Here is a 12,500-nt window from a genome sequence, read left to right as displayed (position 1 = left end):
GAGGAGACTGATAGGAAGCACTTTTTTTTTATAACAATGACAACAAATCTGTAAAACACTAAATTAGGCCATAACAATTGCGTAGATGACGAGTAGGAGCTTATAGTTGGAAATGTCTTCTATAATAAAAGAAATTCTCAAAAGTTCAGGTCAATTTCATTGTTTACTCTTTCAACGACTTTGAAGTCTGTATATTCTATGTAGGTTTTAGATTTGTTTTTGAGTGATGCCTTATTTGGACTGTTCAGTGTTTGACAGCCTACTACCGTTTCTAAAACTAAATCCTCTATGTTCTGCTATGTTTTCTTTCAGTTTCACTTCCACTGCTCAGGTGGATTCCTGCATGTAATTTTATCACATTCCTTTTAATAATTATCTGTACTTTCGTATTTTCAGTAATAATATTATAAAATATATATATATATATATATATATATATATACACACACACATATATACCATATATATATATATATATATATATATATATATATATATATATATATATATATATATATGAATGTGCGCTAAGTGTGTAATTACACTACTGTAGTGTCTGTAATCGCTTCAGCCTTGAAATGCGAATGGGAAGTAGGTAGCTAAACGTCAGCCAATAAACTGTTTTATGCATAATATATCTACCTCTTCGCTTCACCTTGAGCGCTATTGAACAACAACGGCTCCTTCTCTTTGATATATACTGTATATATATATATGTATATATATATATATATATACTATATATATATATATATGTATATATATACATATATATATATATATATATATATATATATGTATGTATATATATATATATATATATATATATATATATATATATATATATATATTAACGTCAGTATTAGGTTTTCAATGTTTTCAAATTTTTCTTTACCATGTTTTTTTGTTCGTCTTTTTGATTAAAAGTTATATTTTTAGACATTTAAGTTTATATTTTTTAGACAGTTTTTTTTTTTTTAACTGAGGTCAATTTTTTTTTAATTTTTATTCTTTGTAATCTTACAGCCTTGAAGATGAGACATGTGTTCTCGAAAATTTGGCCAATAAATTTATGATGCTACGATGGCTGTTTACTATTTTATTCCTGCTGAATCTGCGGCGTTTTAGATGCCACAATCTTGCAGTATACACACACACACACACACACATCACACACACACACACATATATACATATATGCATTATGCATTAAGCTACAAATGCCCATCAATATCCAATTCGCTCTACCTCGGAATTAATATATTTTCGTATATGTTAACCGAAGGGGAATTTTTTCAGTTGATAATAATTTCGTCCTCTCGTGGATTCGAACTAGCGCTGCAGTGGACAGAGGAGAAATCAGGACGTTACCGATTTGGCCGAGTCGGTACCATCACTGAAGTCCTGAATTCTCCTCTGTCCGCTGGTTCGAATCCACGAGGGGAGGAAATTATTATCAACCAAAAAAATTCTTCTTCGGTTAACATATATGAAAATATATGTCATGTGATGAAAATTCATATATATGTGTGTATTATATATATATATTTATATAATATATATATATATATAAAATATTAAATTATATATATATATATATTTATATATATATATGGGTGTACATCTATACATACAAATTTATCAGTACCTGAAAGACTCCTGCACAAAAACATGGAATACTCGTGTGCGTGGAATTTTGTAATGTTTCCATACAGGAATGTCAACGTAGACAACTGGTTCCTGAACGCCCTAAATTCAGTAACATTCAGGCGTGAGTTATTGCGTGATTCCTCATCGTTCAGAGCAAGGTAATACTTGAATGGCTTCGAAAGGGTTTATTGATGGCAGGCGATTTAGTTTTTCTTAACCTTTTTTCATCTGTTTGTTTGACGTTTCTAAGCGACCAAACTTTGCATATTTACTGTAGTATGAAGAAGCATAATTTTTCAATAAAAATATCATTGAATTTATTAACATGATGTAAATACAGCTGGCCTTCACACCGTGACTTTTCAACTTCTCGACTTCCTATTGGCAGAAATCAATAAGGTAATTTGTTCATTACATGTAGGACATTACATTTATCGCTTTCAGTTTTTGTATTAAGTCTATTTCTATTCCTTTTATGATTCTGTTTCAAATCCTTATTTTTCACTTTAACTGTTATCGTTATCATGTTTATTTACAGATCTGGTGACAATGGCCGAAACATTTTTCATTTTTATCACTTCTCTTAATCCGTTGTGAAAAGATAATTTATTTCGAATCCATGTATTGATATTAATATACAAAATCATGACTATGTCAAAGTAAACAGTAATACTCAAATGAATGTGAATCTAAAATATTACTTATTTATTTATTTATTCATTTTATTTTATTTATTTTTTTTATTTATTTATTTATTTATTTATTTATTTTTTGCAGGAAGTCTGGGGGCCAACTTCTGTTGACCCTGCTAATGAAGGCTTCCAGTTACGTGCGCCTTCACAAGAAAACTACTATCTAAAAGGACTTCTTCCCCTTGGCTATAACAATGAAGTCTCCATCACACATTTAGATGGTTAGTTTGGAATGAAAAATATCTCTCGGAGTGAAAAATGTTTAGTTTTGAATGAGGAATATCTGATGGAGTGAAAAATGTTTCATTTTAAAGGGGAAAATATCTCAAAGAATAAAACATGTTTAGTTTTATTCTTTACATGGGAAATATCTCATGGAGTGAAACATGTTTAGTTTAAAGGGAGAAATATCCTATGGAGTAAAACATATTTAGTTTTTAATAAGAAATATCTCACGGAGTATAAAACAGGTTTAGAAATATCCCCAGGAGTAATACGTGCTTAGTTTTAAATGAGAAATATTCCAGGGAGTAAAACATATCTACTTTTAAATGAGAAATATCCTATCGATTAAAACGAATTTAGTATTCTTATAAGAAATATCTCAAGGATTAAAACATGTTTAGTTTTAAATGGGGGATATCTCATGGAATGAATCATGTTTATGAAATAATTTTTGGTTTTAAATGTAAAATTCTCGCTCAGTAAAACATGTCTAATCTTAAATGAGAAAATCTTAAATGGAAAAAAGAAAAGCTGTTCTCTCAGGAATGAGTGTTTTGGTACTTGAGTTCACCTCTAAGAGACTTCCACGAATGCTTTTAGCGCAGTAGCACCGTGCAAGGACCGACCAATTTGGGACACGATACAGCCGTGATGCGGAACTTTCACGAAAGGCTAATTTGGTAACGTGTATCTGGAGGTGCGGCAAATGTCACTTTCTGCTAGAAAATGTGACTTATTTCTGTGTGGTTCAGCTGCTCTGTTATTTATTTATTTTTCTAGGGAGGTGAGAGTACTATGGATCCCAGCAGTGATTCTTATTGGATAGCAAATGCCAAGCACAAGACATAGCGAGAGAGAGAGAGAGAGAGAGAGAGAGAGAGAGAGAGAGAGAGAGAGAGAGAGAGACCTTACAGACCTTACATTTTGTTCGGGTTGCCCCAGGTCCCTCAGTGTGAGGCACCTCTAATGTCTACCAGAGAGTTGCTAGTACATCTTCCGGTATATTTTGCATCTTCCAATCTTGGATGGTCTGGGATGCAGCTTAGAAATTTGTCGAGCTTATTCTTAAACACATCTACGCTCACTCCTGATATATTCCTCAGATGAGCTGGCAACGCATTGAATAGACGCTGCATTGTCGATACTGGTGCGTAGTGGATTAATGTCCTATGTGCTTTCCTTAGTTTTCCTGGTATAGTTTTGGGCACTATTAATCTACCTCTGCTTGCTCTTTCTGATATTTTTAGCTCCATGATGTTTTCGGCAATTCCTTCTATCTGTTTCCATGCCTGAATTATCATGTAGTGTTCTCTTCTCCTTTCTAGACTATATAATTTTAAAAGTTGTAGTCTTTCCCAGTAGTCAAGATCCTTAACTTCTTGTATTCTAGCTGTAAAGGACCTTTGTACTCTTTATTTGGGCAATATCCTTTTGGTAGTGTGGGTACCATATCATGTTGCAATATTCAAGTGGACTACGAACATATGTTTTATAAAGCATAATCATGTGTTCAGCTTTTCTTGTTTTGAAGTGCCGTAACAACATACCATTTTTGCTTTGCATTTTGCTAATAGAATTGCTATTTGATCATTGCATAACAAGTTCCTATTCAACATCACACCAAGGTCTTTAACTGCTTCCTTATTAGTGATTGTCTCGTTATTAGGTCCCCTTTATGCATATAGCTTTCCTTTTCTGTCTCCTTAATTTATTGATTCAAATTTATCAGAGTTAAATACCATCCTATTTACCTCTGCCCATTCACACACTTTGTTAAGGTCTCTTTGTAGCGAGTTCCTATCTTCATCACAAGTAATTTCTCTACTTATTCTTGTATCATCGGCGAAACTACTCACTACCGAGTCTTAACATTACTGTCTATGTCTGCAATCATAATAACAAACAGCAATGCAGCTAGCACCGTACGTTGTGGCAAACCAGATATTACCTTAGGTTCATCCGATTTCTCATCATTTGCAATAACTATCTGTTTTCTGTTGTGTAAAAATTCTTTTATCCATCTTCATACTTTGTCCACTATATTATGTTTTCTAATTTTCTTTGCTAATATATTATGGTCTACCTAATCAAAAACTTTTGCAAAGTTTAGATAAACCACATATGTTTCTTTTCCGTTTATCATATTTTTATATATGTTCTCACGGAGGACTAACAGTTGGGTTTGTGTACTTTTTCTGGGTACAAAACCATGTTGTCATATATTAAACAAATTATTTTCTATTAAATGTTTCATAATATTTTTCTTCATTGCCCTTTCATACACTTTCATAATATGTGATGTTAGACTCACAGGCCTATAATTACTTTCCTCTAGTCTTGATCCACTTTTGAAAGTAGGGGTAATATGTGCTAATTTATGCTCATCATAAAACTTGCCTGTATCTACACTTTGCCTTAATTATATTGCAAGGGGCTTTGCGATAGAATGAACTACTTTCTTTAACAAAATAGCAGGGACACCATCAGGCCCAGCTGCTGATCCATTTTTAATTTCATTAATAGCCTGCACAATATCGGCTTCATTAATATCTAAGTCTGATAAATATTCACTATTTTCATCCCTTATTTCTTTATCATTATCTTCATTATCACTTCTAGGGGTAAATTCTCTCTTATATCTTTCTGCTAATATGTTGCATATTTCCTTTTTTCATTCATTAATCTCCCTTCATTTCTTAAGGGGCGCATTTCTATTCTTCTTTTATTCATCTTTTCTCGCATATGAGAGAGAGAGAGAGAGAGAGAGAGAGAGAGAGAGAGAGAGGAGAGAGAGAGAGAGATCAGACCGACAAGGCAGCAATAAGAGTATGAAACTTAGATTTTAGGATGTAGAACCAGTAGAATTTAACTATGATTTGAGAGTGAAATATTCAGAATTGGGGATGGTTAGTTTTCCACCAAAAATCAAATACCAGAAGCACTGACCAGGGTACCGTGGCTCAGCTGTGAGTAAGGTATGAGCTTAAAAAACAAGAAAGAAAAACCTCTATTTGACTTTTGTTTTCCTGAGGTATAGTTGTCAAGGTAGTCTGGGAAGGGGGGGAATTAAGAACACTGATCCGATGGTAAATTAACGAGAGCTGTAACTGACAAGAAAAGAATTAGGATACATGACAAACAAAATGAAAACCATAGCTCAAGAGAAAAAGTTCAGAGTAAGATAGGGAAATTGACAGCTAAGTGAATCAACAGTAGGGAGAGGAAAGCAACAGCTAAGAAAAAGAACGTGAGTCGTGAAGCTGAAATTCAAGGAACAGCTAAAGAAGATTACCCAGTGGTCAAAAAGGCGATCAATAGATATGGGGCAAGGGGCAAGGTCACGAGAAGCTGGAGGGAACCAGAATATGCTGAAAGACGAGTCATCAAAATATAAATATATATTACAATACAGAACTTGTCATGGATAAATACCACATTAACAACTGCATAGTTATGATATTAGTTCCAGCTTGTGATAAAATATTAACCAATTCAACCAAGAATATCACAGACAACCTACAAGCCAATGCAGAATTATTATAAGACTCCCAGTAAGGTTCAGGAACAGAAGAGTAAGACCAGATCAGGTATTTTTTTCATAAATTAATGGAAAGATAAGAATCCGGCTATTGTGTGTTACAGGCCCAGCAAATGCGTTCAGATTGGAGGAAAAATATGAAAAGTAGATGAAAGCAGAGTGTCTGTTGTCCCCATATGATTTAAAACGGTCACAGGAAAGTAAAATAAATCACAAAAGAAATTTTAGATGCTATTCAGTTAAGAGGCGGAAAGGTCAACTCCTTGAACTTTAAAGGAAATGTAAGTAGAACAGAATAGTTCATATATTTCAAAGAATCATTACCGGTCATTTAAGGAAAAGGGATCTAGAGACCCGGGTTACGTGTAGGTCGAGAAAAAATGAATAATGGAACAAGAAGAAACAGGCAACAGATACAGACGAATGTACAAAGAAACTTAATAAATATAACTCAAATAAATCCAGTTATTTAGGAAACAAGTTGTTCCCCAAGAATGAGATGGATATATATAATAGAAGGAAAAGTGGGAGACACACTATGTTTTCTTCTAACTAAATTGATGACATGAACTATTGCTAAGCCCACAGAACAAATTCAAATTGTATCTGAAAGCACAATAACAGGATGAACAGCAGGATTTTGGAGAAGGCATCATCATTAATGTGAAATAAGGGACATAACCTGATCAGATATTATATCAAATTCCATAGATGTAATAGCAGGACATGTAGTAGACGATACCATGGCTGGTAACAGCAAGTACTTAGCTTAGGGTAGAAGAAGGAAGACGATGTGTGTGTGTGTGTATACTTAGGATACAAAGGAATCACAAGTTCTTAGCGAACCTGCAAGCACTGGATACTGTAGACGCATGATAAGTGGGTCAGGACATCGCCATCTTGAATTCAAGATGGCGATGGTCAGGATGGCACAAACGAGCGTACAGTCGAAAGGTCTGTAGTGACAAAGGGCCGCAGAGGAGTCATCGGTTGAGTGGGTATTCAAGGAAAATGGGAATTGACTAGAAAATAAATGAATAGATTAAAACCATATTGTTTTTGGCGTCTGTTATCAATGGAACTTTTATCTTAATCTTTCGTGATGTTAATTCTACGTATTAAGCTTCACCAGGCCTGAAACTTAATTTTTTAAGAATTTATTAATTTGAGGTTTGGCCGAGCTGTTGATTTCCTTAACTTTTCTTGCCTGAATTTTCCTAGCCCAGATTGCTATTTTCCAGTGGCGTCCTCCTCTCCATTAAAAGTAAATTAAGACTTTCACCCATGACTGCAGGAGGTACGTATGCAATTAAGGACAACAAGGACACCATCCTCTACTACGCAAGCACGCCAGTTCATCGAGACTGCTGTGGCTGTGGAGGACGTTACGTGACGGGGTCCAAGTTCCATGTTTATACTCCCGATGACCAGCCTCTGCTCTGGGTAGAGGAATTCGTGCAGAAATTCTGTTGTACTACGCGCTCTCAAGTAGGTTACTATGAGGAACGAGATATTTTGGTCAGTTAGATTCAATTTGCTTGTCAATTGGCACTCTATGTATATATACATACATACACACATATGTAAACATGAATAACTTGATCACAAAGCATATAAAACGTGATGCTATGTATACATAAAGGTTTCTGCCACGGAGGAAAAAATGAAAGGCGAGAGAGCCAAGAACTAGTAAAGGGTCGTACTAGACCGAAAGTTCTTGGCTCTCTCGCCTTTCATTTTTTCCTCCGTGGCAAAAACCTTTATTTATTTATATAAACATTATATGTGATATTTACATGTGATGGGTTTCGAGTATGCGGTAATGTTAGACTTCATAATCACACTTTTTGTTGTTAAAAGTTTCGATGAACTCCATTCCTTCATTATAAATTGTTTACTGAACTAAACAAAGAAAATGGAATATCCGTACTCACTCGACCATGAGAGAGTCCAAAGGGTTAGGAAGATTCTTAACAAGTGGTGAAAAACCCACGAGAATAATTCTGAATGGTCACGAACTGATATTTCTTTAAAGAATGGGAATATGAGTTCCACTATCTTTACAAGAATAGTATTTTAACTAGAGTGTTTTGGTAAAATGTCCTTAAATGACTAGATACTATAATATTTTTAATTCTATAAAATTAGGGAGATAAACTGCAATTACTTTCCAAAACTTTAAATCCTACGTGAGTTGTGCACATTATCATGACTAATGTTAGAAGGTCTAAGCCCCGAAACTGACATAGACTAGGCCTCTCTACGTGAGATGCATAATATAAAACCCAGATTTCATCAGTCTTTTGTCGTGATATCAGTCACTGTTAATGCATAAAACTGTAGTAATGATAAAACTTCCGTTATTTAGATGTTACACAGTTGTCCTGGTTAATTTTGTATCACACGGCACTAAAGTTTGGATGGAATAAGAATGGCTAAAATGCTCTTATGTTAGGTAAATAAAGTCTGCTGAAAATGCAACCCGTTTTGGGGAACTGTCTGTGGGTGCATTAAACACCACAAAGCAAGCAGTAACCGGGATTCTTTGAAGTGCACTTTCATGACCCATCCGGTTTCTCCTTGGTTCTTTCTCATTTGTATCACTCTCCAACTCCTTTAACTTCGCTACAGATTTCTGAGGCCAGTCTCAAGTGAGTCTGGAAATGGGACGCAATAAACCAGCTCAGTACTAATTAACTGGAACGGGAAATGGTCTCCATTTGAAAGGTTTTATGAGTGACTCTTGTGAAATATATAAGGTCAATTCATGCTCTGCCATTCAACATTCAAGTCACTTTGGGCTATGATGGTCGAGTAAGGAATCACTTAGTTCTTTATTCAATCAAGTCCTCAGGTACTTCTCACAATCCAGGCCACCATTTATATTGCTTCCAAGGCGTCTTTTACCAAATACCCTTCCTCACCTTTTACCCTTATGGCCATCTTAAATGTGTCTACATTGCAGCAAAACATGGTATAAATTCGCGTCAACAACCACTCGCACACATATCAAAGCAGATTACATACAAGTCAACAACTTATTGGTTGTCCTAGCCAGAGCTGCATGAAATTATCCAAAATTTGCTCAAGATTCGTTCCCCCCTTACTGCCGTCGACTTGTGACAAAAGTTTCCAACACGTGTTTCTGCCATGTTTTCTTTTGTAAAAGTTTTGATTTGTGTTCAACTCCACAGACATGGGAAGTGATGCTGAAGGCAAGCGTCATACTGGGAGAAGTGATTCCGAACACCAATTACCGAACGCTGCTGCTGAAGTCGAAGACGGGGGCTAGCCTCTGCTCTATCGAGAAGCTCTTCGGGTATTTTGCATCTTACGATAGAATGTACAAGGTATGGATGATCGTCAAGGCATTTACATGTAAACATTGTGTAATCTTTGGAAATGTTCAAGTCTGTCCATCTGGTTAAAGTCCTTCTTGCAAATTTTTTTTACATTTCTCTCAATGTCATGAGGAAATCTTCAGTCTCCCAAAGTGAACATGGAAGCTGTATAGAGTCTAAAGTGGGTATGGTGAACCAAATGGAACCGCAGCCAACTGTACGTCAAAAGGAGAGGCATTAAATTCATTCGGATGTGCCTTCATTTCATTCCTTGTTTCTCAGTTTAATCTCTTCCTTTGCAAAGGGCAAATATCAACTTAGGATCATTCCAGACAAACTGTTATCTAAACTCACAGGACTTTGAGCACATCAAGTTCAGTAATTTTTGTAACCCTCAGTAGATGGGCGCCAGAGCGCATGTCGAAACGTATGAGACATTAAAACAAAGACAATAGAAAACCATCATATGTTCTTAGGAAACTTGATATACCAGTTACACGCTGATGAGAAGATTGTCAGACATAGAGAAGACTATATGAATTAAATGCCGTAGAAACAGCTATTATTTTTAAAACATCATGAATAACGATAAGGATAACAGAAATAGTAACAATGTCGCGCGTACTATATTCTGTCAACATAAACTCTCAACTACATAATCACAAACACATTTCATGCAAACGTATATACCTCATGGTAACCAACTAAAATAATATGAATTTTATTTCCTTTCTCAAAGGTTACACCAAATCAAAGCTAACACTTATTTCCAACCTTCCTTGTGCGTAGATCCTGACGTCATCTTCGTTCGACAGCGGGAGCATTTCTTATAATAAAATTTCCCGTCAACTTCGGCTCAGTTTTCCCAGAGGTTTTGACGTTCCAAGAAGGGCTCTCCTAATGGCTAGTGCTATCGTTTTGGTAAGTGCAAATTAGTGGATATTCGTATGAGCAAATGATTTATTATATATATGTATATATATATGTTTATATATTTATTATATAAAAATGAATGCATATTATGTTTGCATGTGTGTGCGCGACTGCGCGTGTGTGTGTGCTGCATGAACTTTAAAATGCATTGAGCAATTTCAACCAAACTTGGTATACATCAGTGTCTAATCCATAGTTTTTGAGGTTGTTGAGATGAATAGTGACACTCCCGATGCCTTCAAATCCAAGTTCAGCCCTGATTGAAAGGGGGTTGAGAAGGGGTGGAAAGGGGTGACATGTAAAAATAACCGGAAATGAAAGATATTAATGTCTAATCCATAGTTTTTGAAGACGAGGAGATGAATAATGATGCTCCTAATGCCCTTTAATTCCATGTTCAGTCCTGGGAAAGGGGGTGATGTGTACAAAAACAGAGAATGACAGATATTGCTGTCTAATCAATAGTTTTCGAGGTCGCTGAGATAAATAGTGACACTCCTGATGCCCAATCAAGTTCAGCCCTGGTAAGAAGGAGGTGAGAAGGGGTAGGAAGGGGGTGACATGTAAAAATAACCAAAAACCACAGATATTAGTGAGTAATCCATAGTTTTTGAGGTTTCTGAGATGAATAGTAACACTCCCAATGGCCTTCAAGTCCAAGTTCAGCCCTGATGGGAAGTGGAGGTGAGAAGGGGTGGGAAGGAGAAGAAGTAAAAATAACCGAAAATGACAGATATTAGTGTCTAATCCATAGTATTCGAGGTTGCTGAGATGGATAGTGACACTCACTCCTGATGACCTTCAAATCTAAGTTTAGCCCCGATGGGAAGGGGAGTGTGGAAGATGATGACATGTAAAAGTAACCAAAAACTACAGATATTAGTGTGTAATCCACAGCTTACAAGGTCACTGAGATGAAAGTGACCTTCCCGATGCCCTTCGAATCCATGTTCAGCCCCGATAAGAAGGGTGGGTGAGAATGGTGAAATATAAAATGTCAAAAATGCTGGGCAATGTAACTGAAGCAACTATCTTACCAAGCAAAAGAGAGAGAGAGAGAGAGAGAGAGAGAGAGAGAGAGAGAGAGCGAGCGAGAGAGAGAGAGAGAGAGTACAGGGGGTCTGGGAGGAGAGAGCAAGGTCATCATTTCATTTTTCTTTGGGAAAGCCAAAGGTTTATTTGAGGTCCCCCTCCTGAAAGGGGGTTGGGTTCGAGGGGCCGCTGTAAGACCCCCGAGAAAATTTTCAGAAATATCAACAAAATAGGAGCAGTTTGAAGCCACTTCTAAAGGAAATTTGAAGAATTTGTATTCCTTAAAAAATGCTGTACATCAAATTTTGAAATAATAAAAGATGATGAAAAGGTAGTGGAAATTTCTAAATAAATGAAGTTATAAACTATAGTATTGGTCATAGAATATCTGCAATTTAACATGTTGCATTAAATATAGCTCACTACCTACACAAAGGTCATTCATGAAAACAAGAAAAGTTGATGTGAACAGGACGATCTTAAACTTGGGAAAATGTGTAGAGATAAAATGGTACATAATTTTAACAAGGTTCATCCGAGGAAATTTCAAAATAAACTTATGCTTCATGCATTTCAAATATTATCTATTGCATTAGTAGGATTCCTCCTTGATCTTAATTTTGCAAAATTATTAAGCAGTATGTCATAGATAAGAATTTTAACCAGCTCCTTTTCTGAGGCCTTGAGAAGTAAGTCATTCAAGCGCTCATTTTTTATGGCAGTTCGTAGTACGTTTTCACTAACTAAACACTGAAGAACAGTCGTTCATTGCCGGCAGTAGTTACTGGAGGGATGATGAGAATTTTAACAGTTTTAATAATTTCTGAGTAGGCACATTCTAATGGTTTGAGTTCATCATGCAATTCAAACAAATTCTTAGGCTTTTCATTCTTAGTTTGAAAGTGACTCTTTTCTACAGAAATTTCGACATTTAGAAGGATTTCATCTATGTGTATATCCTTATAAAACTGTAGTATGGTAGACAGTTTCTTATCACTTAAAACGTCATTAGAATTACAGTCAAGTGCATTCATCGCTGCTATCAGTGGTATATTAAGAGTGAATCTATTACCCACCTCAGAGAAAAAT

At 35.6% G+C, this 12,500-nt stretch overlaps 1 protein-coding gene across 1 annotated transcript in view; it reads left to right on the top strand.

Annotated features, from left to right (window-relative positions):
* The window catches only part of LOC135218729 (uncharacterized), a 69,685-nt gene that overhangs the window by 10,887 nt on the left and 46,298 nt on the right, over positions 1-12,500 (top strand). Inside the window, exons 3-6 of the mRNA XM_064255179.1 lie at positions 2,428-2,563; positions 7,400-7,593; positions 9,300-9,455; positions 10,236-10,367. Coding sequence (XP_064111249.1) covers positions 2,428-2,563; positions 7,400-7,593; positions 9,300-9,455; positions 10,236-10,367 — 618 coding nt within the window. The remainder of the gene's footprint in view (positions 1-2,427; positions 2,564-7,399; positions 7,594-9,299; positions 9,456-10,235; positions 10,368-12,500) is intronic.

The sequence above is a fragment of the Macrobrachium nipponense genome, chromosome 1 (genome assembly GCF_015104395.2).
Source record: "Macrobrachium nipponense isolate FS-2020 chromosome 1, ASM1510439v2, whole genome shotgun sequence".
In the NCBI taxonomy this organism is placed as follows: Eukaryota; Metazoa; Arthropoda; class Malacostraca; order Decapoda; family Palaemonidae; genus Macrobrachium; species Macrobrachium nipponense.
This window is presented reverse-complemented; position numbering and strand designations above follow the sequence as displayed.